This window comes from Eretmochelys imbricata, chromosome 7 (assembly GCF_965152235.1).
Source record: "Eretmochelys imbricata isolate rEreImb1 chromosome 7, rEreImb1.hap1, whole genome shotgun sequence".
Taxonomy (NCBI): Eukaryota; Metazoa; Chordata; order Testudines; family Cheloniidae; genus Eretmochelys; species Eretmochelys imbricata.
The window spans coordinates 49591733-49618676 of NC_135578.1; the positions used below are offsets into that span (position 1 = coordinate 49591733).

At 43.3% G+C, this 26944-nt stretch overlaps 1 protein-coding gene across 3 annotated transcripts in view; it reads right to left on the minus strand.

Annotated features, from left to right (window-relative positions):
* RBM6 (RNA binding motif protein 6) overlaps positions 1–26944 on the minus strand; it is a 136616-nt gene that overhangs the window by 87674 nt on the left and 21998 nt on the right. For all 3 annotated transcript variants that reach the window (XM_077823078.1, XM_077823076.1, XM_077823079.1), the window contains exons 3-5: positions 24719–26039; positions 23977–24066; positions 22716–22785 (exon numbers count right to left, since the gene is read on the minus strand). In XM_077823078.1, coding sequence (XP_077679204.1) covers positions 22716–22785; positions 23977–24066; positions 24719–26039 — 1481 coding nt within the window. The remainder of the gene's footprint in view (positions 1–22715; positions 22786–23976; positions 24067–24718; positions 26040–26944) is intronic.

A 26944-nucleotide genomic window follows, 5' to 3' on the forward strand; every position in this document is an offset into this window, starting at 1 on the left:
GCACTTAACCAAGTCCTGATTCAGCCTGTTGGAAAGTATTTCAGAGAGTTACTGTAATCAGAGAGCCAAGACCAGGATGCCGGATGTCTAATCTGTATATGTATATAAAGTAGACTGTGTCTACTGACAGGAAGCAAGATTGCACTACGTTTACCTCATGTTTTTGCCTCCCTATTGGCCCAATCCTGATTCAAATTCCTGTAAAGCTAACGGGCCCTGCAGGTGCTCAGCACCTCTCTGGCTTTGGCTCCACACAACAGATCTGACTGAGACTAGGGGAAGGATGTCAAAAACAGAAGCCCATGCCAGTGATAACAATGTAAAGAACTCCCAACATTTGGAAGAATGTATGCTGCAGAGATAAGAGCCATTTCAAATACACTAAATGGAGAAACTTAAAGAGGTAGATTGTGATCTCGAGAAAAGGAAAGTGGAAAACATACAAGTGTCCAGTAAAGCAGGACACAGGGGAGGGAAAACTCGGCAACTCTGGAAGAATTTTGATTCACCTGCTGTTAGCTCTCCCTCCCTCTTGCATCCTTGCGGTAAGAAAAAAAAAACAATGGGGAACTGAAAACAGCGTGGTGCAGCCCTAGGATGTCCAAGCTGTGCCTAGAGAAAGCTCCAGACCAGATGTTCAGTTGGCGAAAGGCCATGAGAACTGAAATCATGTCAGAAGCATTTGGGGTGATCCTCTACAAGTCACCCATGTGCAGAAGGTACTAAATTAGTCACAAAAAAGAACAGAGCAAGTAAAGTCAGGAGTGCGACGTTTCAGACTGCTAACAAAGATAGCAAGGGAAAGGGCTGAGTTTTCTGTCTCTGCCCTGCCCCCAATATGATAGGCATGTTTAGTGTTATGAACTATGCCGAACAGCATTAGCATCTGACTAAGGTGATTGCCCCTGGCCAAAAGCACAATAAAATCAAATGCAGGAGCATCCTTTCTGACAAAGCCAGAAGAAAGGGTGCAGTGTGTTCCAGTCAATCTGCATAAATAGCTATAAGCTAGAAACACAGGCTGACAGGGATGCAACAAAGCTATGGGATTCCTTCCACGCCCCCGAGAAAGGCACCAATCAATTAGATCTGGTAATTGCCTGACCCTATACATTAACTGTTGTACCCAGAGCATCAAACTCAAAATGAAAACCCAAGACTCGGGGAGTGGAGACATTTTTTGAAGTGCTAAAATCAAAGATGGCCAATAAAAGTAGAGCAGCAGCACAGTCACAGCAGACCCATGCCATGGCCTGTTTGAACGTGAAAAAATTATGTTCACATGCAATAGTTTGTGTTAAGATCACATGATAAAATCCAAAGTTGTCTTGACTTGATCTTTCACCCACAGATTAGAACTAGGGGGAGGAGGAAGCATTGTAAAGACCATCTTAGGTCTAATCAGAAGGGAAGAGGGCAGTTCTAGGCTGCTATCACAGTAGCCGCTAATGGTTCATTTAAATATGAAGCAGGTTTTTTGGAATGCCTGGCTTTTCTCTCTGCTGAAGAATTCTTCCCAGCACAGGGGCCTGGGGCAGGAGCTGAGCACCCCCACCCGGGAACTCTCAAAGTTGGTGCCTCTGGAGGCAAGGGATTTAGCTCAATTTCCCCAGCACCATTCTCTCATGGAAGAATTAGGGCCCAGGCAGGAGTGATCTCTTACTAGGAAGGACAGGCGTGTAGCCTGCACGAAGCCACACTCCTTAAGTTTCCAGGCACTCACGCTTGCCACCAATCTAGAACCCTATGGAATGAAAGAGCCCCAATGAGAGTGGCGGTGAGAGCAAGCCAGTGAAGGAATCCATGCAGCAGGAGTTTGGGATCAGGGAGTCATGACTAAGGAATAGTCTCCTCCAATACCAAAGGAAACCCCAATCGCCTAGAAATCTTAATTCAAACTTTTAAATACACTTCAGAAAAACTTGTCCACTAAAGTGAGGATAAAAGGTTAGGCAAAAGTTTGACACTAATTTCCAAGTGACAAAAGCTTCTTCTGAATTTGTAATAGTCATTTGGCAAGAAAATGCTTGCACAGGCATTAAAGCATGCCATTTAATTTTTTAAATCAGCAAATTTTACTAAGTATGCAGATATATACCAGGAAGTACTATGAACTTTAGCCATTGAAATAACTCATTAACATTGTAAAAGTACTACTTAACCTTCATACAGACCACTGAATCCATTCCACCTTCTAGACTTACAGACAGGAGATGTTTGGCTCTCAAACATAAGATGAAACCATTCCTCAACATCTGCAATGCTAGAAATAAATATCTAATACAGTGCACAAGACTGAGCTCTAATCCTTTAATCTTCCATTGGTTTATTGGATATTATGGATGAGTTCTGGGTTTAGCGATATTTTAGTACCTTTCTTTGTATTCTCATTTTTATATCTTTGGGTCCACAGAATTCAGTAAAGCTTATTAAACAAATTTCTTAAAGTCATATCTGTTTAAGAGTGACACATGAAAACTTTCAGTGTCTATTTGGCATATCACTAACTATAGTGTTAAAGACACAATCCTCTAATTTGGTCAAAATTTAGATTTATGATCTTTATGAAATTTAAGATGAATCATTTTTTTTAATTTCAACCAAACTGTTTCAAACCTCAAATATTTGGAGAATTTGAAAGTGAAATGGACTACAATGAGAGTGAAACTGAATTTGCTGATTCTCAGTGTCAAAACTAAAATAGACAAAGTAAGCCAGGGTATGTAGCGAAGAGTAACTTGGAATTTTAAAATGTTTTAGGCTTTAATAACCCAAGATGTTATCTGTAATGTAGGTAAGGAAATTTATCTCAAGTACATCTTAAATTGAGTCTCCCCTTTAATCAACTCAGATTATTTCCTTACATGAGATAGATGACATTTGCAAAGAAAAAATCATGCTATTTTGAACTTTAAATCCACTATAAAGAGCATCGTAGAAAGACAGGAGTGAAAAGAGATTTTTTAGAATAAACCCCCTGTTCGTCCCAATGATTAGAAAACTGCCTTGATTAACATTGGCACAAATACTTAAAAACAGTGTAAGTTAGTTGTGAAGTAGTAACTAGAGAAGTAACAAGAGGCATTTTTGATGGCCCCAAATTTTGGATCAATTTTACTAAAACCTGCTTCATTTTAGTCAAGTATGACGAGCTACCAAAATGTGACACTGCCTCCTCCCTCAGCAGCCTTATTTCCAAAGTTGAACTAGAGACCTTCCAAAGTGAGACTGCCAGTAGCCTCAGGGCACGTCCAGACTAGAAAAAATGGCCAGGTTTTAATGTGTTAGCCCACAGCAGATGCATTTTAACTAGCAAATTAAACCCCATTTTACACCTAGTGTAGACTGGAAAAGTAGTGGTTTTAAAAGAGTTAACACTGACCACAACGTTATCAACTCTAGGCACTAAGTCGTATTTAACATCATGTAAATTTTTCAAAAGCATCTAAATCCCATTGTCCATTTATGCCAGAAGGAAGACACTGGATGTGGTTTAACTTTATTCTTAAATGTCTGGGAGTAGCTGGCAGATAAAAGTGTACAGTGCAGGTAATCCCATAATCCTTTCAATATATACCCTGGGGTCTTCCGTTGGCCCTCCACCTTACCCATCCTGGGACCTCACCATCCCCCCCATCGAATGTGGGTTAAGGGGGGCTATAAAGAAGGGAGAGTTGGTTCCCTGCCATACCAGTCATAGGAGACCTGAACTCCCGTTTCTGCTCCTTTAAAGAATATCTCCTTTAAATGTTTTACCAATCCATGTATCTGGTCATTGTATCCCTAGAGAGTACCTACACTGGACATCCGCCACGTTTAAAATACGGGTTGCAACTTCATAGCCTACTTCCTTTTCATGTTTGCCCCAACAAAGCCCCCGCAAACCTGCTGTCAGGAAGGCAAAAAACCCTCCACTGCACCTTGGCCAATCTGGAGTTGAGGGAAAAATTCCTTCCCAGCCCCCCCGAGGAAGAAGCAACTAAGGCAATGCCCACAGCAGATGCTGACAATACCCAGTATCTCGCCACTAGTATAGCTCCTTCACTTAGTCCAGGTAAAAGAGGACTTTTCCAGCACTGGCATGCACCTATACAATCTCCCTTCTGCTGGTCCCTGGTGGATGAGGGGGATAGGTCTGAGTCCCCACACTAACCTGGTCTGCAGCAGAAAGTCACTTCCTGGCTCTCTAGCCCGTGAAGGGAGCACATATTTTCCAGTAAGCCAGACCAAGGCCATCACCACTTAGTTTGTGGTAAGGTTATTGTCCAACTATGCCAGAAGGAGGACAGGAGACACTGGATGTGGTTTAATTAGGCCTCAATTTTATTCATAAACATCTGGGAGTAGCTGGTAGAAAAAAGTGTACAGTGCAGATAAGTCCATAATCATTTCAATATATACTTAAGGGGCTTCCATCAGCCCTCCTCCTTATCCACCCTCGTCCCCAGCCAACCCGCTGCTGGGACTTCACCATCCCCCCCCCTCGAATGAAGGGTAGGGGGGGCTACACAGGAAGGGGGTTCGCTCCCTGCCGTACCAGTCATAGGAGCCCCACACTCCCATTTCTGCTCCTTTAAAGAATACCTCCTTTAAATCCTTTACCAATCCATTTTATCTGATCACTGTATCCCTTTCCACCAGAGTACCTGCACTGGACATCTGCCACAAGGAGACACCAGCAATTAGCTTGACTGTCTCCCCCGAACACCTAGCTGGGTTCCCAGACATCTCCTAATACCCTCTTTAATATCAGCCAAAAATATGTCAGCTCCCAAATCTGACAGGTGGACCCCATCCTCCCTGAATAATTCTGGTGCCCTGTATGCTATGGCTGGATGCGAAATTACCAACCCCCCTATGCCAGCCATGAATTTGGCCACCTCCCTATTCACATACCTCCTAGCCTTGTCAACCCGGGGGGGCTTCAAAGCTCCATCCCACACCCTGCGTTGCAGCATGTCCGACCACACCATTTTTACTCCTGGGAAAAGTTCAAGGATCTGCCCCAAGTCCCTCTTAGCTCTGATCATTAGGTCTACCCCTTTACACATTCCCAAATCATTTTCCCCAAGGTGAACCACAATTATATCTGGAGCCTGCCCATGGGCCCCCAAAGTGTGCAGAAGGGGCATCAGTTCGTCCCATAACATGCCCCTCCTCCCATGCCAGCTCAGGACTGCTTCACCACTGAGGCCCAGCTGCGGACCTCCAGCCAAACTGGAAGTCCGCCTATGCGCCCAATCAACAATACTGTGCCCGCAGATCCAGACCACCGTCTGCCTGGCCCGTCCACCAGCATCTGGAATGAGAACACAATGGAAAATTAACACTGATTCCCACATGGGGTCTCATGTACGTTCTGTACACTTCAGAATGAAAATGCCCAATTGCCTGAATTGCCCTATCCCCAGACCCAGCTGGGCAACTGCCGCTGCTACCCTGATCCTGAATGAGCGAGAACTAAAATCATGTGCTGGGAGCCTCAACCCCACATGTCCAGGTAAAAGAGGGCTTTTCCTGCACCAGCATGGACCTAATACAGTGCCCCGCTCTCTTCATGCTGACCTGGCCTGCAGCAGAAAGTCATTCTAGCCCTTAGAGGGGCACACATCTTTTCCAACAAGCCAACCAACAGCCCTCACTGCTTAATCTGCAATGAGGTCACTTTCAACACTAACTTAGGCACTTACAAGCCAACACCCCATTGACTGTCAATGGGACTTAAGTTTTCTTTTCAAAACTGACTTTGATACCTTGGAGCCTAGGTGCTTTTACAAATTTCTACCAGTCACAACTTAAAACACAGACTTTTTTGTAATAATCTAAACATCCTCTAAAACAATGCTTTGGAAATGACAAAAACAAACTTAAAAACCACTCCATAAATCTGGATTTCTAACATAGGACACACACTGTCAGCATAAGTCACGCAAAGCAGAAACTCAGATTCTCAGCCAGTCTGTTAATTTTGGATGCACCTTCTAAAGACTCTCCTTGCCTCAGACACTGCCAGTATATAAGACGCAGCACGCAACCAGATGGTTAAAGCTTAGGTCGCAACTTTATTAGCTAAGAAACAGCAACATAGAAGAGGTAAGAAACAGTGCTCCCAGCCCAAACCAGCCAGTAGCTAATGGTCCAGCCTGGCTCTCAAATGCTGATCATCCAGGCATCCCATACACTCAAGGGGAGGCGAAGGATTCAGTCCAGTATCTAGTTTGGGAGTGGCTGGGTCATTACACATATTGAATCTATTTCCCCATGTTAAGTATCCTCACACCTTCTTGTTGTCAACTGTCTGAATGGGCCATCTTGATTATCACTACAAAAGTTTTTTTCTCTCCTGCTGATAATAGCTCATCTTAATTAATTACAGGTTTCAGAGTAGCAGCCGTGTTAGTTTGTATTCGCAAAAAGGAGTACTAGTGGCACCTTAGACACTAACCAATTTATTTAAGCATAAGCTTTCGTGAGCTACAGCAGCCGATGAAGTGAGCTATAGCTCATGAAAGCTTATGCTCAAATAAATTGGTTAGTCTCTTTAAGGTGCCACTAGTACTCCTTTTCTTTTTGCTTAATTAGCCGCTTACAGTTTGTATGGCAACTTCCACCTTCTCTGTATGTATGTGTATATCCTCTTACTATATGTTCCATTCTATGCATCCGATGAAGTGGGCTGTAGCCCACGAAAGCTTATGCTCTAATAAATTTGTTAGTCTCTAAGGTGCCACAAGTACTCCTGTTCTTTCTATATAAGAAAAAGTCCCAAAAAATGAGATTGTCCCTTTAAAAACGGGACATCTGGTCACCCTACACTTATACATCCCCAGATCATATCAGCCCTTTCTGCCAGAGCATCGCACTGGGAGTTCATGTTCAGTTACATGTCTGCTATGACCCCTAAACCCTTTCCAGAGTCCCTGCTTTCCAGGCTACAGTCCTTGTGTAGAGATGGGCTGCATTCCTCAGTCCCAGATGTCTGAGCTTGGATTTGGCTGTAGTAAAGACGACATAGCACACAAATGTACGGTTAAAGCACACACCGCAACTTTATTATTAAACATCAGCGTCAGAGGGGTTAAGAAACACCACCCCTTACCAAATCTCCAGCACTAACAGTCCAGCGCAGCTCCCAATTATTGTTTTCCACAACAGCTCCCATCCCTGTACCCAGGTTTGGCACCTGGAAACCGGCCCCTGTTATCAGCCGCCTGCTGCAGGGCACGTCAGCAATAAGCATGGATTTTCCTCACTTTCCCCCCTGCCCACAGAGTGGAAAGAAAATGCCCAATCCACCCTTTTAGGTCTGCCAAAAATATGTCTAAGCTCTCGGCAGACAGCTCCACACCATCTTTCCTGTATATGTTACGGCCCACATAGCAAATCTCCCGATGGGTGATCGAGCTCCCCATTTCCTGAAGGAACTTTGCTACCTCCCTATTCACACCCTTCCTGGCCCACTCAATCCCAGTGATTTTGGTGGCTCCTGGCCAAATCTGCTTCTGGAGCATCTCGGACCACACCAGCTTAACCTACTTCAACAATGAGAAGCATGTCCCTTTTTATCTTGAGTACTAAGATAACAACAGTAGCTGTCACTAGGCCATTTTCACCGAGATGCACAATAAGAACCTGCAGTGGGCAAGAGTGAGCTGCTAAAGAATGCAGGAGTGGCATTAGCTGGTCCCACAGTATGCCTTCCCTGCATGCCAGAACACATGAATGGCTTCGCGTCTGAAGCCCAACTAGGAACCATTTCGACTGCTGGTGGCCCGCTTGTGGGCCCAACGAATAACACTGCGGCCGATTATCCAAACGTCAGGCCGAGATGCTCCATCATTCCCTGCAAGGATAACAAAAATACCACCATATTTAACGGGACAACAGTTCTATCCTTCCCTTCCTGAAGGCAGCATCCCCCAGCCTGGGGGCGGAGGTTGCAGTCTGACTGCCAATGGCCTATAGACTGAATTGCAGGTGCATTGCAACCTAACGCGGCCTCAGAAGCAGCTGCCCCTCTTCCAAAAGAGAGGGAATCACAGACACCTAGTTTTCAGCCCAGAAATATAATTCCCATTTTAGCACCAGAGGGAAATGGAATCTGGTCAAGTACTTCACGTCTCCATGAATAAACTAATGGCTCCCACAGGATAGCTGGAAAGCCTGGAATACACGCAAGGAAAGCAAATCCTTTCGTCATCACATTCCCTTAAAGTCTGGGATCCTCTGCCAGCCCCATCAATTTGGAGTCAGCACCGCAGATCCCAGGCCCCAATGGAGGTCATTCCAGACCAGACACATAACTGAACTATCATTAGCAGACACTGCTAGGATCTCACTTGCCCAAAGGCACCCAAAAAAGGCAGCCACGAATGACACGTTGAAGAAAACAGCTTTGCAACGGCTAGCACATGTGCTTGGTAAGGCCTGAACCAGATCAAAAGAATCTGAATCATGTGACACCTGGGATCTTCAATCGCAACCAACCTTTAAGATGCCTCTGAACCACAAATCCCCAGGCAATAATCAGGGAATCCTGCAAGCACCACAAGGTCACCCATTGTGATGAGACTGTGCAAGAGCAAGGGGGATGTTAGAAACAGATTCCGTAGGCAGTCACCTAATTTTAGGGGCAGCTCCTGCCTGATTTTCCCATCAGTCAGACAGGGGAAGTGGAATGTCTGCCCCTTTAAGGACATCGTGCATATTACCAGCAGCTGCCACACTAAGGTGACTGGACCAGCCCAGCTGCCCCTTCCACAATAGCCAGGCAGGGAAGTGGAGGTATCTGATCCTTTCATTGTATCCTTGCACACTGCTGGGGTGGCAGAGCAGCTGCTGCCCTGGGCAACCATGACAGTGCTGCTCCAGCTCAGCCCGACTGCCATCTCCCCACCAGCTGGGACATCGCTGGAGGGTCAGGAGGATGGTAGTTTGCATCCTAAGAGCCAAGCTCCCTCTCCTCCAATCTGTGGAAGAGGCAAGCCTACAATGGACCAACAGCTTTGTGATCTGTACTTGCTGAAGCTCCAGTATGGGTAACACTCAAACACAGAACCTGGCAACTCCTAAAATTCAAACTTTGTTAAATCCACTTTGTACATCCCAAATACCTTTGGAGCTATAGATTTTTCTACCAATCCAAGAGCAGCTTACTCAAGGACTGTGATACCTGGACCCGGTCTCAGTTGCCTGAGGCATGTCGTCACCAAGTCCACGCAGATGAAGATGAAATTCCCTAGTCACACTCATCCTGAATAGGATTGGAGATCACCTGTTGCTTTTGTCCCCTAGATCTGAGGGGAAAAGGGTGACGAAACTTCCCTGCTGTTATTCCAGACGTCAAGGCCACAATCCACAAGGAAGGCCCCACTAAGGCATCTCAGAACCAGAGATCTGAATCAGAGGATGTCCAGAAAGTCAAGTGGCACCTCCTTCACCAGAGCGACAGGCCCAGCCACACTCCCACTCTATGTTGCATTCTCCCCCCTCTTGGGTATCTTCAACAAGGCACCAAATGAAACAGCAGCTAATGGCACCTCTGCATGGCCCATGAACTGGCCAATCCCAGCTGTGGGGGATAAACGGGCAGGGGGGAAAGGCCACCACACTGATTTAGCAAAACGAATCCACAACAAACAAACAGATCACCACATTTTAGAGCCAACTCTCTCACTAGATTAAAGAGGACAAGAGCACTCAACATTGCTTCCAGCTCATTTTACTCCCCACCACATGCAACTGTATTTAATGAGCTGGATAAGCAGAATTCAATAACCACATCAGCAAACTGGTTGTTCATGTTATCTGTAATCTACCAAGAACATATAAGTGCTTAGGTCTATCAAACGGTTAAATGACGAAAGCTAAACAAATTACGACAAATATACCTGTTACCTTAATGTCCTCCAAGTGCCTAGGCTCTGCATCACACTTCAGTCTCACTCAGACCTCAGCAGTACTAATTACAAAAGGGGGAACTGAGAACGAAGTAGCACCCCTCATTCTAAATTTATTTTAAATTTACACATTAGACCCCAGAGGTTAATGCAGCTCTTCATAGTCATATGCTTATAGTCCAAAAATAATCATAAACGATTACAGCTGTATGGTTAAGATTTTCAAGGGAGTCTAAGGAATTTGGGCACCATTTGGCATTTTTGAAAATATCCAGCCATAAACTGGACTGAAATGCTTTTAACAAATGGTAAAACAGAGTAACAGCAGCAGCGGAACACGTACATAGACAAGCAAAGATATTTTAATTTTCATTATTTGAGCCACAAGGCTTTGTACATTCCAAATCTACAACTCTGTCTACACACAAAGTTGCATCAGTTTAACTACAGGTTTCAAGCCAATTTAATTAAACTGGTGGAAGTGTGTGTATGGCGACTCACAGTACCTGTAATTTGCAGATGCTAGCTAAACCAATAGAAGTGAGGGTTCAACTGCTATAGGTGTCCATACAAGGGTTTGCACCAGCTTAACTTTATTTTAAACACATTTAATTTAAACCAGTGCAACCTGTATGTAGGCAAACCCTGAGTTTAAACTTCTGTAGCAAGGTCAACTCTTGCTGGGGAAACAGAGAACCCTGAACTTGCTCTTTACCATGTAGTAAAATAGGAATTCTAACATTTAACTCTTTGGTTTCAAAGCATATTTGTAAGTTATATATTCTGCTAACAGTTAGGGATCTTAAAATGTGGATTTGGAGGCAAGTTAGACACATTTAACTTCAACTGTATCCTAACATAACTTGTCAGTTAAAAAAAATTTCTGGCCAATACACTGAACTAAAAAATAAAAGTGCTAATTAAAATCTTCCTCTTATTCTGCTGTCATCTAGATACCAGTACGAGAACATTTACAGCAGGATATAATTTCAACAATTCTACACCAGTATTTTACACAGTGAGCAGATTTTTCTGAGAACACAGATCTGTCACAGGATCATATTAGCATTACCAGTGCAAACAGTCAGTGGTTTGAGGCATTTGGGAATGGACGAACTTAAACCAACAATACTAACATAGCATGTGCCTGGGAGTGAAGAGGCTGGTATGGTAGAGAGAAGATCAGGACAAAAAATACTGAAGGTACCTGAAGAAAAAACTGAGTTTTTAGAAGAAGTCTTCAATAAATCCTAATTTTATATTACCTTTGATATAGCAACACTTCAGGCAGATATTTGTACTGATGCAGAGAAACCTCCCAGACCAATGAACCACCGTAACAAGCTATTTTATTTTGTTAACTTTTTTCTCTCCCTCCGTCCAAAAAACAACAACTTTTAGAAGTATTGCATTAGACTTCATGAACATAAATTCAGACAGGATCAACTCCTGCTGTGATGAGTTCTGCATAAATATGCAGGAGTTCAAAACACTATTGTTACTGGAAGAGATGCACAATAGTACATAGTTTAAGACTATGTAAATGGCAGCACTGCCTGAGCCACTAAGTTCACTTACTATATAACTGAGGAAATAAATTCTGTGCTCCTAATCTTTGCTAAGGTATAATACACTCTGTGTAAATAATGTCTACACAAATTAATTTTTTTTCCATCCTCCATGTTAAAGTTTTCTTCCCGCAGAGGGTTCAGGTGATGTGATGATACATTAAAGGGGACATGATAAGCTAAAACAAAAAACCAAACATTTGGCACATAATCCTAACCACCAGGATAAAGTTCTGAATTTAAGACCTACCTGGCCCCTGGCCTTTGCAGGTCCTGAAGTCCAATCCCACGGCAGATAATCAGCTTCTAACACTAATACACAATGATCTCACATTTATCATGGGGCAACCCCATACCAACTCATCCCAGATGAACTTATTTATCCAGTACATGGGACGCCCAATTATAAACACAATATCGCAACGCTCATACATTTTATTTTTAAATAGTAAAATAAACTGGTTAAAAAAACATAAAACCATTAAATATTGTGAAACATATCAAACCATCTTTTACCCAAACCACACCAATTCTAACAGGGAATCACTAGTATAGTACATGCTGAAATGTCAGCAGCTGATGATTCTTGGTGGGACTAGAATTCAGAATATACAGGAAAAAAGTTCTTAGCATTTGATGTAATTCTGGGTTTATATGAATTTCTCTGCTAAACCTGTGTGCTACATAAGTCATATGTAAATAAGATAGACTTCTTTAAAGCCATGAAGAGTTGGATGGAAGGGCAGGGGCAGAAAAGATTGTTTCCTGGTATTGGATGATAGGTTATAACAGAAACCTTGTCCAAAACCCAAAAACTGAGATGTTGCTCCCTAGTTCCCTCCATACACCCCCTTTGCTCCTCTCCCAATCCTTTCTCTTTCTATTCCTTTGCCTTCTTTTCTGTTCTCCCCTTATTTTGGAGGAAAGGAAAATCAATAAAATATAAAAAAGTAAATAAACCAGGTCCTATTTCCCAACCACTGTAGACTGAGAATACAAAACCATAAACTCTTGGCAAGGTAAAAATCTACCACTTTATTAATGATAAATAAGTTACTGCCCCCTCTGTACTGAAAGGGTAGCACCACACACACTCAAAATACAATGACAGGTTTCAGAGTAACAGCCGTGTTAGTCTGTCTTTGTAAAAAGAAAAGGAGTACTTGTGGCACCTTAGAGACTAACCAATTTATTTGAGCATGAGCTTTCGTGAGCTACAGCTCACTTCATCGGATGCATACAGTGGAAACTGCAGTAGACATTATATACCCACAGGGACCATGAAACAATACCCCCTCCCAGCCCACTGTCCTGCTGGTAATAGCTTATCTGAAGTGATCATCAAGTTGGGCCATTTCCAGCACAAATCCAGTTTTCTCACCCTCCGCCCTCCCCCACACAAACTCACTCTCCTGCTGGTAATAGCCCATCCAAAGTGACCACTCTCTTCACAATGTGTATGATAATCAAGGTGAGTCATTTCCAGCACAAATCCAGGTTCTCTCACTCCCTCACCCCCCTCCAAAAAACCACACACACAAACTCACTCTCCTGCTGGTAATAGCTTATCAAAAGTGACCACCCTCCCTACAATGTGCATGATAATCAAGGTGGGCCATTTCCAGCATAAATCCAGGTTTTCTCACCCCCCCACCCCCATACACATACAGTTTGTGTGTGTGGTTTTTGGAGGGGGGTGAGGGGGTGAGAGAACCTAGATTTGTGCAGGAAATGGCCCACCTTGATCATCACACACATTGTGAAGAGAGTGGTCACTCTGGATGGGCTATTACCAGCAGGAGAGTGAGTTTGTGGGGGGGGGGTGAGGGGGTGGAGGGTGAGAAAACCTGGATTTGTGCTGGAAATGGCCCAACTTAATGATCACTTTAGATAAGCTATTACCAGCAGGAGACTGAGTTTGTGTGTGTATGGGGGTGGGGGGGGTGAGAAAACCTGGATTTGTGCTGGAAATGGCCCACCTTGATTATCATGCACATTGTAGGGAGAGTGGTCACTTTTGATAAGCTATTACCAGCAGGAGAGTGAGTTTGTGTGTGTGGTTTTTTGGAGGGGGGTGAGGGAGTGAGAGAACCTGGATTTGTGCTGGAAATGACCCACCTTGATTATCATACACATTGTGAAGAGAGTGGTCACTTTGGATGGGCTATTACCAGCAGGAGAGTGAGTTTGGGGGGGGGGGGGGGGGCGCGGAGGGTGAGAAAACCTGGATTTGTGCTGGAAATGGCCCAACTTGATGATCACTTCAGATAAGCTATTACCAGCAGGACAGTGAGCTGGGAGGGGGTATTGTTTCATGGTCTCTGTGTGTATATAATGTCTACTGCAGTTTCCACTGTATGCATCCGATGAAGTGAGCTGTAGCTCACGAAAGCTCATGCTCAGATAAATTGGTTAGTCTCTAAGGTGCCACAAGTACTCCTTTTCAAAATACAATAAACAACAATGCTGCAGCAACAGAAAGGCACTGATGCCAAAAGAGATACCAAAAACTTTTAGAAATATGAAGGCAAACATAACATATTATACAGATTAAAACAATTTTATCCTTAAACTACAACCAGTGCATCCTTTGAGAGAGGGCATGCAGAAATGACCCAGTCCAAAGAGGCAAGAGGGGTTGACCCCTCTTGCCCCTTCACTGGAGAAGCCCCAACCCCTTCAGCCTAGAGGGACTAAAACAGTCAAAGCTGCTAAGTACCCTGAAAGGGACAACACTTCTCCTTGCTGTGAAGGGTCACAGCCTAAAGACTTGATCCCGTGGGAGGGGAAAAAAGCCACAATATTGAAAGGTTGTACGTTTCAGCTTTATTAAGGACAAAATATTACAACAGTATATACACAGAATATCCCAGATTCTAATAAAGAGCAGGGACCATCAATAAAAAATTCCATAAGAGGGTTGGAAGCTGCTTATGAGGCAAAATGGGGGCAGAACAGGAGCCCTGAATTAAAATGCTACTAAACACTTTATCATCTCATACTTATCAAATGATCTGTGATGGGAGATTTTTACTAACTCATGTAGGAAAGAAACTAATTCAATAAGAAATGTTAACGCAGGCAGACTGCTGACTCATGAAGGGAATAGGAAGTTTCAGATTTTGTGCTGGGGAGGTGAAAAGGTAGAGCACAGCTGTATTCAAAAAATGTGTCGCAAAAAGCTGTGACAGTGTTTTATGGACAGCCTTGTCTGCTGCTGCATTTCAGGGTTGTTGTATAAATCATTCTCTGTAGCAGGGCTAATCAGTTAGTCAAGTACCTCTGCACAGAGTCTATCAACAATCCATTGCCTACCTCCCAGACACCTCCCTGGGTGAGGATAAAGTCCCAGGGAATGCCTTCTACTGGAAAGAGGTGGACTACTACAGCAGACTTGTCAAAAGCCAATTGTACATCCAGCTGGAAGGACCAATAAGAGCCAGTATTACTGTTCAGCAAGGACCAATGCTTTGGTCCTGGCCACTCGAGCTGGCTACAAACAAGATTCAATTGCTTCTCGTAGGCTGGCATTGAAAATACCTTCCCCGATCTCTGACAGGTGAACACCATCTGGGCTGAACAGCTCCGGGGAAGAATACATAATCTGGTCATGCCTTAAAACTGAGATCCCAAACATGCTGCAAAATTTGGAGAGTTCCTTAATAATCATCTTCCTGGACTTCTCTACAACTCCTGGGGGTTTGTCTAACACTGGCCATGTCCTAGGCAGTAGAGTGGACCACACAATCTTTGTCTTGGGAAACATTGAACACAACGTTGTAAGGTCATTTTTCATGCTCTTGATTAAGCCCAGCCTTGATTGGTGAGCCAAGTCATTTTCCCCTAAGTGTATAATTATCACATCAGGCAAAACACCCCTCTGCACGACAGACTGTATTAGAGACAACAACTCATCCCATAGCATGTCCTTCGTACCCAACCACGATACATGAGCCCTGATGGGGTCTATCCCTAATCGTGCTCCATATGGATGGCACCAACCCCTCTTCCACAGTGAGGTCACCACTGTGTGGCCACAAATCCACACTTCCAGAGGATTAGCCTGAGGGGGTCGAGTCACTCCTGAAAGGAAACAACAAAAGGCTTCAGTTTAGTATGATCCTGCCCCCCACCTCCTCCCAAACAATCCCCACTACCCAGACCATCATCTTGCCTTGCGATGCTATGTAGGGTATGTGAGCTTGCAAATATGGGTATTGTGGGGCTAGCAGTGTCAGAGTGGTGGTACTTGAAGCCTTTGAGAGGTGGTGGGACAGGAAAGTGCAGCAATGCCTTGTGCAATTTCACCAGCACCGGCAGGCTGTGATAATGCAAGGCAGCAGTTTAAGGAAGCTGCCATGTCCCTCCAACTACAATCATGGCTGCTATGAGGGATCTGGGATTAGGTTAGATTTGAAAAGAGTACGCCAAAGTGAAGGGACAACAAAGTCCTCAGGACATAACAAGCAAGAGCTCTACTTTAATGTAGAGAGAAACCACTCTCCCTTAGCATGCTCCCTGGATGAGGAAAATGGAGAGCTTATGACCCAACGTGGGGATGCTCAGTCCAAGAAAGAAATATATAAAATCCCCACTGACAAGGTGTTAACTACTAGACCTACCATGAGCTCTTACCAAGTGAATAAGCCTTACATACAGAACACAATTTTAAATTTTAACAGACATCTACTGAAATATTTCTGACGCTAACCATCCACTGCTCTGATATACGGGATAGACTGCACCAGGAAGAATCCCCTTTTTAGTTTGCCTGTGGAGCCTACAAATTGAAACGTAAATGGGATTCCAATGTGACAAAGCTTAGCCAGAATGAGTGCGAAGTTAAATTCCTGGGTCAAGTACCAGGAAGAACTGCGTTAAACAACTGGTGTGGAATGGAGCCAAGGACACGGCGGCAGTGCACATACTGTCCACCTGCCAGGCCATTTCTGCAGGGCTATGGAGATCAAACACAAATTGGCGTGCTTGATTCCAGGGAAGGAAAGCGGCTACGTTAATATCACTCCCTTGCTGACTGGACTACAGAGCAGTACTCAAGGGACACAAACAAGGGAAAGAGCTGCAAAAGTCACTAAAAATGAGACAAAAGGGTTAAAGAGGGAAAGGATTCAGCGCCTATGAAAAAAGGTAATGGGAAATGGTCTTTGGTGCTGATGGCACTCATCAAAACCAAAAATTATTCCAAAAATATTAAAATAAAATAGAACAGCTGCTATTAACAAGCAGCTTCTAAAAGAGGTCATGCACATTGTAAGGTAATACCATTAATTCCCTACACAGCACTATTGTTATTGGCCAATACAAATTTCCTATCCTCCACAATTGGACACTTGCACTCAACTGGTCCCTCTTCCTCCTCCTACTGGCAGGGATGACACCTCTCTTGTCTCCCCCCTGCTCTGAAGACTAAGATCATGCCTCTGGTATCATGGCACAAGTGTCCCCTCCATCCCCCCCAGCTCTGGTGCTCAGTCCTTCCATGACACCCTTGTCCAGTTCTTGCATCACAAATACACAGGGGCCCTTAGGATCATAGGTCTGCCACAGCAGTGCCTGTCCTCAGATACATTTCTGGGATGCTCCCTACCTCTAATACAAATCTAGTCAGCCCCGCTCCCTGCACCCAAGTCAGCCCTGTATTACTACCCAATTAAAAAGGTATTCCCAGCTCTCACTATACAGTGCCCTCAGGAACTTCCCTTCACTTCATCTTTCCACAAGTTTTCAAAGGAAACATTTATAGGATCTCCTTGATAAAAAAAGGGGGGGATTCATTCAAACCCCAAGTCTCCCTGCTTCCCAACATTTCTATGCAGAAATCATTTAAAATGTACTTAAATAGGCTGCTGTAGACCTCACTTCTCCCTCTACCAATACTACCTCCACCCTGGCTCACCTGATCCCTCCAGCTCCGCTTCACGGGACTCCTCTCTGGGCGCTCCGTTCTCCACCTCGGCCAATGTGTCCATCCTCCGCAAGGGTCTCCCAGCCCGGGAAGAACTCCTCTTGGCTCCCCAGATGCGCTCGTAGAGTAAGCTGGCACATCCTCACAGGTCTACCAGCAACCTCTCCTTGAAGCTCATTTCCCCTAAACAGCTTCCCCAACCGTCGGTACCAACCCTAGCACGAATCTCAGTTGAAAAACAGACCCTTCCAAGCTCTTTCCACCTCAGAGAGTTTCCAGAGGAACAATTCACTTGAACAGAAGGCTGAGGATGGTGAAGTATAGCCCACCTCATGCTCTCATTCATAACTTTGGTTTGTCTTTGTATTTGGCAAATACTGGTGCAGTGTTTCTTAAAGTAACATGACTCATAATAGGCAGCCAAAGGCCCTTCAAAATAAAGACAGCTCCTCACCCTCTGGTGGGCAGGGCATACATACAGTGATCCTGAATGTTCTGTGCACACTGGACACACAAGATCATTTCTCAGTCTCTTTGTTTTATGTTTAAACCCTACCTAGAAAAATAGAAATAAAGATTGAAGAAAAAAGTTTGGAGGAGCTATGTCTGGATTTTAAAGTACAAGCAAGTTTATAAAGTGAAGAGTTGTGTTCATGTGAGATCCCTTGAAGAGCTTCAAACTTTTCTGGCAGTGGCAGCATCATGTCAAATTTACAGGAAGTAACATGGGAAGAAGCGAAGCACATGACAAAACTGGTCCAGTGGCATTTCACACATGATTAAAAGCTCCACCACATACAACACACAAGGTTAGGTGTCCTTGAAAACCTTGACCCCTGCTGGGCCACTGGAGATCAAGTTATTCTGAATGGAGAAAAGGGAGCTATTAGTCAATTACATAACCACTTGTCACAAGGCTTTCATAAGCAAATCACTAGTATCTACCAAAAAGGCAGCTCATCTTTCACTCTGACTGGGAATGCTCACTTATCAGAACAAGAAGAAGGGGTTACAGAGCAAAATGGCTTCTAACTCTTGAGAAAACACTACAGACACCATTCTCAAGACATTAACTGAGCTGGCAACTGATACCCTCCAAAAAGGTACAGCCAGAGGAAGAGACAACAATCTAAACTATTAATGTACTTATTTTTGATGACATTATCACACATGATTATGGTGGGGGGGGATACAAAAAAAACCCAAAACTGTCCGAACAAATTTTCTTGGTACCTCTAACATGTAGGTACACGCATTAGCCCAAAAGTTAGAGGTCCAACTTAAACCACGTAAACATATGGAAGCTCATAAGGTAGAACATATTTGGTCTGAATATTAGACGTCTAACACAAATCTGTGAATGTCCTGGGTGTTTGGGTTAAAGTCAGGTGAACTCATAATATAGTAGTTAAGCCAGTTCTCTTGATTAGTTTCTCTACTTTTTTTTTAAACCAAGATAATTGTTTTACTGTTTGTATGCCTCTTAGGCCAAACTGTCTAAAGGGTAGATAGCCCATATGCATATCAAAATCACGCACCATTGTGTCAGAAACAGTACTGAAAGATCAGCAAGTGCAGAGATTAAAATGTTTTTCCCTTAATGCACATGCATCATTGTTAAAAATGCATCTTTATAAGCTTATATAAATTAATCAAGCTACTAATCTCAGAGAAAGACTAACTACTGTAAAACACATTTTGTCAAATTAGTCTTGAAAAAAGTCACACAGCAAGACTCAGGGTAATAAAATAAGATTAGGGCCCTAACAAATTCACAGTCATGAAAAACGCGTCCCGGACCATGAAATCTGGTCTCCCCCTGTGAAATCTGGTCTTGTTTGCTTTTACCCTATACTATACAGATTTCATGGGGGAGAGCAGTGTTTCTTAAACTGGGGGTCTTGACCCAAAAGGGAGTTGCAGGGGGGTCACAGTATTGCCACCCTGACTTCTGTGCTGCCTTCAGAACTGGGCAGCCGGAGAGCAGCGGCTGTTGCTGGGCACCCAGCTCTGAAGACAGCGCCCCGCCAGCAGCAGTGCAGAAATAAGGGTGGCAATACCATACCATCACAACCTTATTTCTGTGCTGCTGCCTTCAGAGCTGAGCGGCCAAAGAGTGGCAGCTGCTGACTGAGGGCCCAACTCTGCAGGCAGCAGTCCAGAAGTAAAGGTAGCAGTACCACAACCCCCACAACAATAACATCGCAAATCCCCTCCACACACACACACAAAACTCCTTTTCGGGTCAGGACCCCTACAATTACAACACCATAAAATTTCAGATTTAAATAGCTGAAGTCATGAAATTTATGATTTTTTAAATCCTATGTCTGCGAAATTGACCAAAATGGACAGTGAATTTGGTAGGGCCCTACATATGATAAAAAGAGCTTAACAGTCATTAAACTGTTCTGAACACTAATTATGGGACATTTATTCCACACTGAGTGTTGTTAGTTATTGGTCACTTCCTTTCCCCAATATCTGCAGTCCTCCTTCTCTCCAAGACACATTGCCAACATGAAGTGCACAATTAGACTCATTAATAACATTAAAATAATATATAGTTCTTGCTGTGTTGACACAGACATTGCACTCTTACCCACGCATAGACGGACTTAGCACTAGTTCTTTTGAACTATGCTGTCTTTTTTTTCACCAAAATAATCAATATAGCTGGTGTGCATAGGTGTATTATCTAGCACCTTCCATGATGAAATTTGCAGCATGATGTTGCCTTTGATTGTATGCATATTTAAGCACACACACCATTACTGCAGTAGTAGAGTCCCAATCTTCCAAACAGGGCTCCTACTTCCAAACACACTTAACTTTTCAGAAAAACCAAACTTTGAGCTCAGTTTTTCTGTTTCTCAGCTCAATTTTTGTAAGTTGGGTTTAAGTAAGCTTTCACCTTTTTAGTTACCTGATCAGAAGATGTTTTCCACATTTTTAGAAAGTTACTTTGTTGTCACACACATACACAAAGGAAAGTTACTGATGTGATAAGTTACATAACTTCTGAGATTCCTGACTGGTATTTAAATTCTCAGGCATGTTACAACAACATATTTTGTTTTGTATCGAATCTCAAATCTTTGGATTGTCAAAACAATGCATCTGGCTAAAGCATGGTTATGTGGACTATGAATAATTCTGCACTACTGCAGACAAGTCAATAGGAAGCAGAGCTACTGACCAATCAAACTAGCTGACACAGTTTTAAGTAGCCCACAGAACATAAGCTACTTTTTAAAATGTCAACCCTTTCCCTCCCCAAAAAAGTATTTACTACTATTTTAAATTAACAGAAATACATTTCTTGCTAAGATGATGACATGACAACTGAAACAGAACATTTCATTTACAGAGTATAAGGGAAATTTGCACTTCTTGGGTTAAAGAATAACCCAAGAATAACCCATCAGTGGGCATTAAGGCCTCAGCATGCAGCTTCAGACATTACCGCCCACATGTGGACACCTCTGGAAACTGTGGGGCAATAGCTCTCTACCAAAAGCCTAACCATACATCCAAATTGATTGGAGGTGCAAGACTTGTGAAGAGAAGCCCAGGTTGGAATTCATTTTTTACTGAGAAGGAACATCATACTCCTGAGAAAGAGTATTAGACAGAACCATGTCTGTATATGTACAAACATGCAGTGTTGTAGCTGTGTTGGTCCAAAACATTAGAGAGACAAGGTGGGTGAGGTTAAAAAAAAACCAAAACATATTACCCCACCCAGCTTGTCTCTGTGTACAAATATAATGCTTGAGAATTGTGGTGTTGCACTGTATTAATTTCATAAGCTTGATGTTAGCCACGCTGTGTTACACTCAAGGAGGATGGAAGGGAGCAGAGAGGCACTACCCATATCCTCAGTGAATCCTGCTTGTTAGGCAAAAGCAGGTGACATCACTATGGGACATTCGTTCGTTCAAGGGACTGAGGAAAGATGGAGGCACTCCTTTGACAGCTGCTCAGAACCAAAAATGTAATTAAAGCTTTCCCTTTGTGAAATACTCTTTTGTTCCAGGTTTAATTGTAAATAAGTAATGCATTGACCCCAGGCATTACAACTATCCAGCAAGTAACCCAGACCAGCAATGGTACAATGCAATGGCCAGCATAGAAACTTTAGGTTTTTTTGTTTGTTTGTTTTTAAATAAAAACACAAGAGTCTCCTTCTTTTAAGGGTTTGTAAAATGAAAAATTCACTTTGGAGCAGAAGCTGTTCAGTATCATCAGAGCAGGGAGAGATGCTTTCAGATGGTTTCCCATTGAATCCAGAATTTTCTTTCTATTGTAATTCTAACAACATCCCCAGGAATCATCCCTCATTCCCTACCATTGCACTTCCTTGTTTCGACACCTTTTTTTCCACCTAGAAAGAAACCCTGCAAGTCTTGTGAATACATGTCAGAAGCACAAAAAAGTGAACCAGGAAGATGAAAAAAAAGTCATCCTTTGATATGAGGAAAGCCATCCTAATCCAGAATCTGGTACTTGTGTATACATACATATACACAGGACCCTCGTTACAACGTGGGATTTGGGATCCATATGCACTACCGCGTTAAAATGAATTGCAATTAAAGTAATTAAATTTGGGATCCATGGCCGTGACCGCATTATATGCGAATTCGCGCTATATAGACGTGTGCTCTAGCGAGGGTCTGGTGTGTGTGTCTATAGATATATATAAATAGACACACACACACACACACATATATATATATAAAGTTACATTTTGACCTGTGTTTCATAGCTATGATGTACTACAATAGCTTGGGATTACAAAAATAACATTTGTCAGTGATGCAAGGTCTCATGAGAAGTCTATTTGTATAGAATTTTTTCCAGAGTGCAGTCACCTCATGGTTAAGACCGACTGCCCAATAAAAAGATTTAACAGGTAACCTCTATAGGGAACAAACATTGTCCACTGTGCATACAGGTTTAACAGGTAACCTCTATAGGGAACAAACATTGCCCACTGTGCATACAGGTTTTGCTCCTGAAGGAGTTCATCAGACAGTTTAGGTGCTTTCTGTCACTCACACATGGCTAGAGCACAGGTAGTACATGTGCTTAACTTCTGAAGTACCAAATCTATGACTGATGCCATCAATCTTGAAGGCGGCAAGAATATAGACTAGTATTTAGATGACTCAATAGGTATTTTCAGGCCATACTACCTAGGATTATGGCACCAAACAATTTAAATAAAAAGAATAAGTGAGCACCAGTCTGATAAAGGCCTCTTGATAACCCCACCCCAGCTCCCTAAGACCAGAAGCACTGAAAAAACTCTCTCACCTGAACTATAATCTTTTAGGCGCAAGTCTTTCACAGGTGTCCCATCAGGCGCTCGGAAAGCGTTGAGAATCTAGAGAGACAAACCAAGAGTCCACATCAGTTCCACAGCACACACCAAACCAAGGCTACTTTAGCAAGGCAAGATAGCTTTTACTGTACTCTACTTCCTCTCTCTAACACTCTCATAAGACTTCTGTCAGTTTTGGATTCCCAACTCCATTACAAAGTGACATATTTTCCCACAGAGTCTCCTTATCATCTGAGAACTGCCTTTTAAAGAGAAACACTGTCGTTACAGAATTCAGGTGCATGGAGCTCAGTTATTTAGGTTTTAATGACCTCTCCATTCAGTGTTTTCTTCTTAATGTGTTGCAATCACTTCTCTGGCCATTTATTACTATTAAAATCACTGACTGTTTGGGCCTTTATTTCCTCTAACATCCCACTATCTCAGGACACAGTAAGTTCCTCACCGGAGTTCTCAGGCACAATTCTCAAGAAGTCTGATAATCATAACCAAACTAAAGAGCACTACATTGCAAGAGGCTCACAGTCTGGAACTGCCATGAGATACACCCTGGGGCTGACTATTGGAGCTCTGTGGAAGTAACTTTTTCTACCACCTCACAGAGGAAGGCTAGCAACCAGTGTTGGCTTTTTGACTAAGCTCAAATGAAGTACGAGATGTTTTTTCTGTCTCTCCAGGATACTATTTTAGCACCTCCCAGCTATTGCCCATGGAGCGGCCTGCAGCTCACTTGCATACTAACTCCCTTTCTGGCTACAAAGTGAATAAAGATGAGGTAATACAGGAATATAAGGCAGCCTGAAAGAAAGGGAAGCGAAAAGCCTTAGGCCCTCCAGATAGGCTTCAGCAATCAAGCTAAAAGTGAACTACATTTCCCCACCTATGAGCACTCAAGAGTGTCACCTCTACATTACTCACAGTCAAAGTCTCAACAACAAGAAAAAAGTAGCACTGTGGTCACCTCTAAAACCTGGGATTTCCATGTGGAAAAAATCATAAGCTGGTGTAAATCGCACTCTGCCCACCTCTTGGACATAAAAGGCCTGAAAATACATTTTAGATTGGCAATTGCTTATATTTTTTGTTTAAAAGAAACAAAAGTTGCTCTTCTCTAATTAAAAATCTCTTCTGTTCTTCAGACCATGCTGGGAACTGCTTACAACATTTGGGATATTACATATTCTTGCTACAGATTTTGAGAAACTTTGGAGGAATTTAAAAAAACGCACTTACATCATCCTTTGTGGCAGTTTCAGGCACTCCCCCTAGCCGAATGAGCTTGCTTGGTTTCACATCTTTGGGGCAGGTCCTGTAATCTTGGTCCTTGAGTTCAGAATCAAGATAGTTTTACAATTGAGACACAGTTGTCCGTAAGACATAAAACAGTAACAAAATAAAGCAGGGTACAATTCATAAGCAGAATGGCTCCAACAGCCCTTTACAACAACAGTATGTTTTAGGGATGGGCAGCCATGTTGGCTGGTTGTGGCCTTTCAAACTTGGAGCTATTTCAAATGCATTTAGATTCCGCAAAGAAATTTCAGTTTAGTCCCAGTAAATACTTGTCTACATGCAATATCATTCAGAGTAACCCTCAGTCACTGCTAAGAAGTGGCCAAACTCCTGGAAAAATCATGGGCTCTAAAAGATTTTAAAGAAAAGTGAGACAAGCCAACATAAAGTTTCGTTGTGCTCCTAAAAGCAGGAGATACTTGGAAATTTTAAAAAATAGCTTGAATTATTTATTTTGATATTACTTTGGACTAAATTAAATGTGTGGTGTAGAGGGAATGAGTGGGGGTAGAAAATTAGAGGATGAGGAGGCATTCAGGGAAGGACCTATACAGGGATAAGACTGCTACCCCTAAGATATGGACGGAAATCTCCTTCACTACCCCTCCCTTCCTTTTTTCTCATACTTTAAATAAAAAAGGATCTGTTTTGGCTCATTCAGAGTTTTTACAAAACCACATACCTGAAGATCCTGCCTAGAATCTTTGCTGGGTTTTCCCTCTGTAAAGGACTTGCCGTGCTCATAATCAAACAGCTGACTCCCTGGCAGCCGGTGATCTACATCTCTGTACTCAATGTTTCTGTAATCAGTATCTTGTCTTCCGAGGAAATCCAGACCACCTTCGCCCTTTAGCACAAGACTAGAATCTGATCTTTGATGTTCAGTACCAGAAAGCTGCTGCTCATTTGCAAAGGTCTGAGGTGGCTCATCTCGGTCTTGAAGAGGCCCACGGCTATTCTGGAAATCTAGTGAAGACTCAATTTCAAGACCCACTCCAAGGGACTCTTCTCCTCTCGTTCTCAGCTCTGAATGTTGAAACTCTCCTTTCTGGATGCCAAAGGGAGATCTGTCTAGAATGAGATCACGCGTGGACTCTTCTCTCTTGTTTGTGCTTAAGGCAGATCGCTCTCTGTCTGTTAAAGGTACAGCAGACTGACTGCGCCTAAAATCTATAAGATTCTGATCCACAGGGGGAATCTCCCTGTCTGTAAAGTCCATAGTAGGAGCAATGTCTCTGCCCCTAAAATCCTGATCAGATCGAGACTTGTGCCTATTTCTGAAATCTGAAGGCTGTGTCTCCCTGTCCCTAAAGTCCAGATCAGAGGTACTCATGCCCCTGAAGTCCACATCAGGTACATCCCTGTTTCTAAAATCTGAATAGGAATGCTCTCTGCCCCGATAGTGTAACTCAGGCATGTCCCTTGCCCTGAAGTCTGAATGGGCTCCATCTCTACCTCTGAAGTCCAGATCAAATGAACCCCTGCTCCTGAAGTCTGATGGGAGGTCCTCTCTGCCTCTATAGTCCATGGTATGAGCTTCCCTGTCCCTATAGCTCATACGGCTTGCCTCCCTATTTCTATAATCCATAGAAGAAACATCCCCACCTCTGAAGTCCATAGAGGGCCCCTCCCTATCTTGGAAATCTCCAGAGTACATCTCCCTGCCCCTAAACTCAGAAGAGGGTGGTTCCCTGCCCCTGAAGTCCAACTGTGAGTCATCTCTGTTCTGAAAGTCAGAAGGTGGGAAGTCTCTGCTCCTGAAATCATGATGACCCTCCCCACCTCTGAAATCACTCCGAGGTCCATCTCTAGCTCCATAGGTGAAAGAAGCTTCCTCTCTGTTGGCAAACTGAGGATTGAGAAGGCCTGAGAGTGCCTGGATATCAAAAGGAAGTGATTCTCTGCCAGAGAAGTTGCCAGAGTGTCTTTCTTGAGCAAGACTATCAAGGGAAGAAGGGTATTCCCTGTTCCACCCGGGAGCAAACCTTTCTTCTTGGCTCCCACTGTAGAAATAAAGACAGTATTATTCATAAAGTGCTCAGAGTCTGAGCTCTACACAGAAGAACATTCTTCTCGAAGCTCTAAGAGCCACAGAAGGCATTGACGTTTGGCAGTTTAAGATGAGGCAGCATACGACAGTTGTGAAATAGTAAACTTGCATGCTTCCATTTCACCACAATTTCTAGAAGCACTCAACAGGGAAAACCTGCAATATTAATGGGTTAATGATGATAGCAATCCACATAACCCTGCACTATATGCAGCTAGGGAGCCAGATGAGGCTCCCTGAAGTGGTCTGTTTGCTTGAGCATCATTTTGCTTTGGTTCTCTTAGCACGGATACAAAAGGTTATCTTACTAAATGGTCATGAGGTGGAGGTTACCTAGTCATCTCAATTAGTATGCTATGTAATAGTTTGTCCTCTTTGCTAGGGCGTGATATTGCAAGATGCTGAGCACTCTCAATTCACGCTGACTTCAGTAAGAGTTTGGGAGTGCTCAGAGGTTCCTAGGAAAAGGTCAAGTGTTCAAAACTGTGTAGCTTGCTTGTGTCATACTAGTTCCCCAGCAACGGCACCTAATTTATGTTGCTAAAGCCATGGGCTCTAATTCTCTATGCACAGTGAGACTCAGAAAGAGGTTTTTTCTCAAGGAGGTGGGTTTCAGAGTGGTAGTCGTGTTAGTCTCTGTTATCAGCAAAAACAACGAGGAGTCCTTGCAGCACCGAAGAGACTAACAAATTTATTTGGGCTTAAGCTTTTGTGGGCTAAAACCCACTTCATAGAATCATAGAATATCAGGGTTGGAAGGGACCTCAGGAGGTCATCTAGTCCAACCCCCTGCTCAATCCCCAACTAAATCATCCACGCCAGGGCTTTGTCAAGCCTGACCTTAAAAACCTCTAAGGA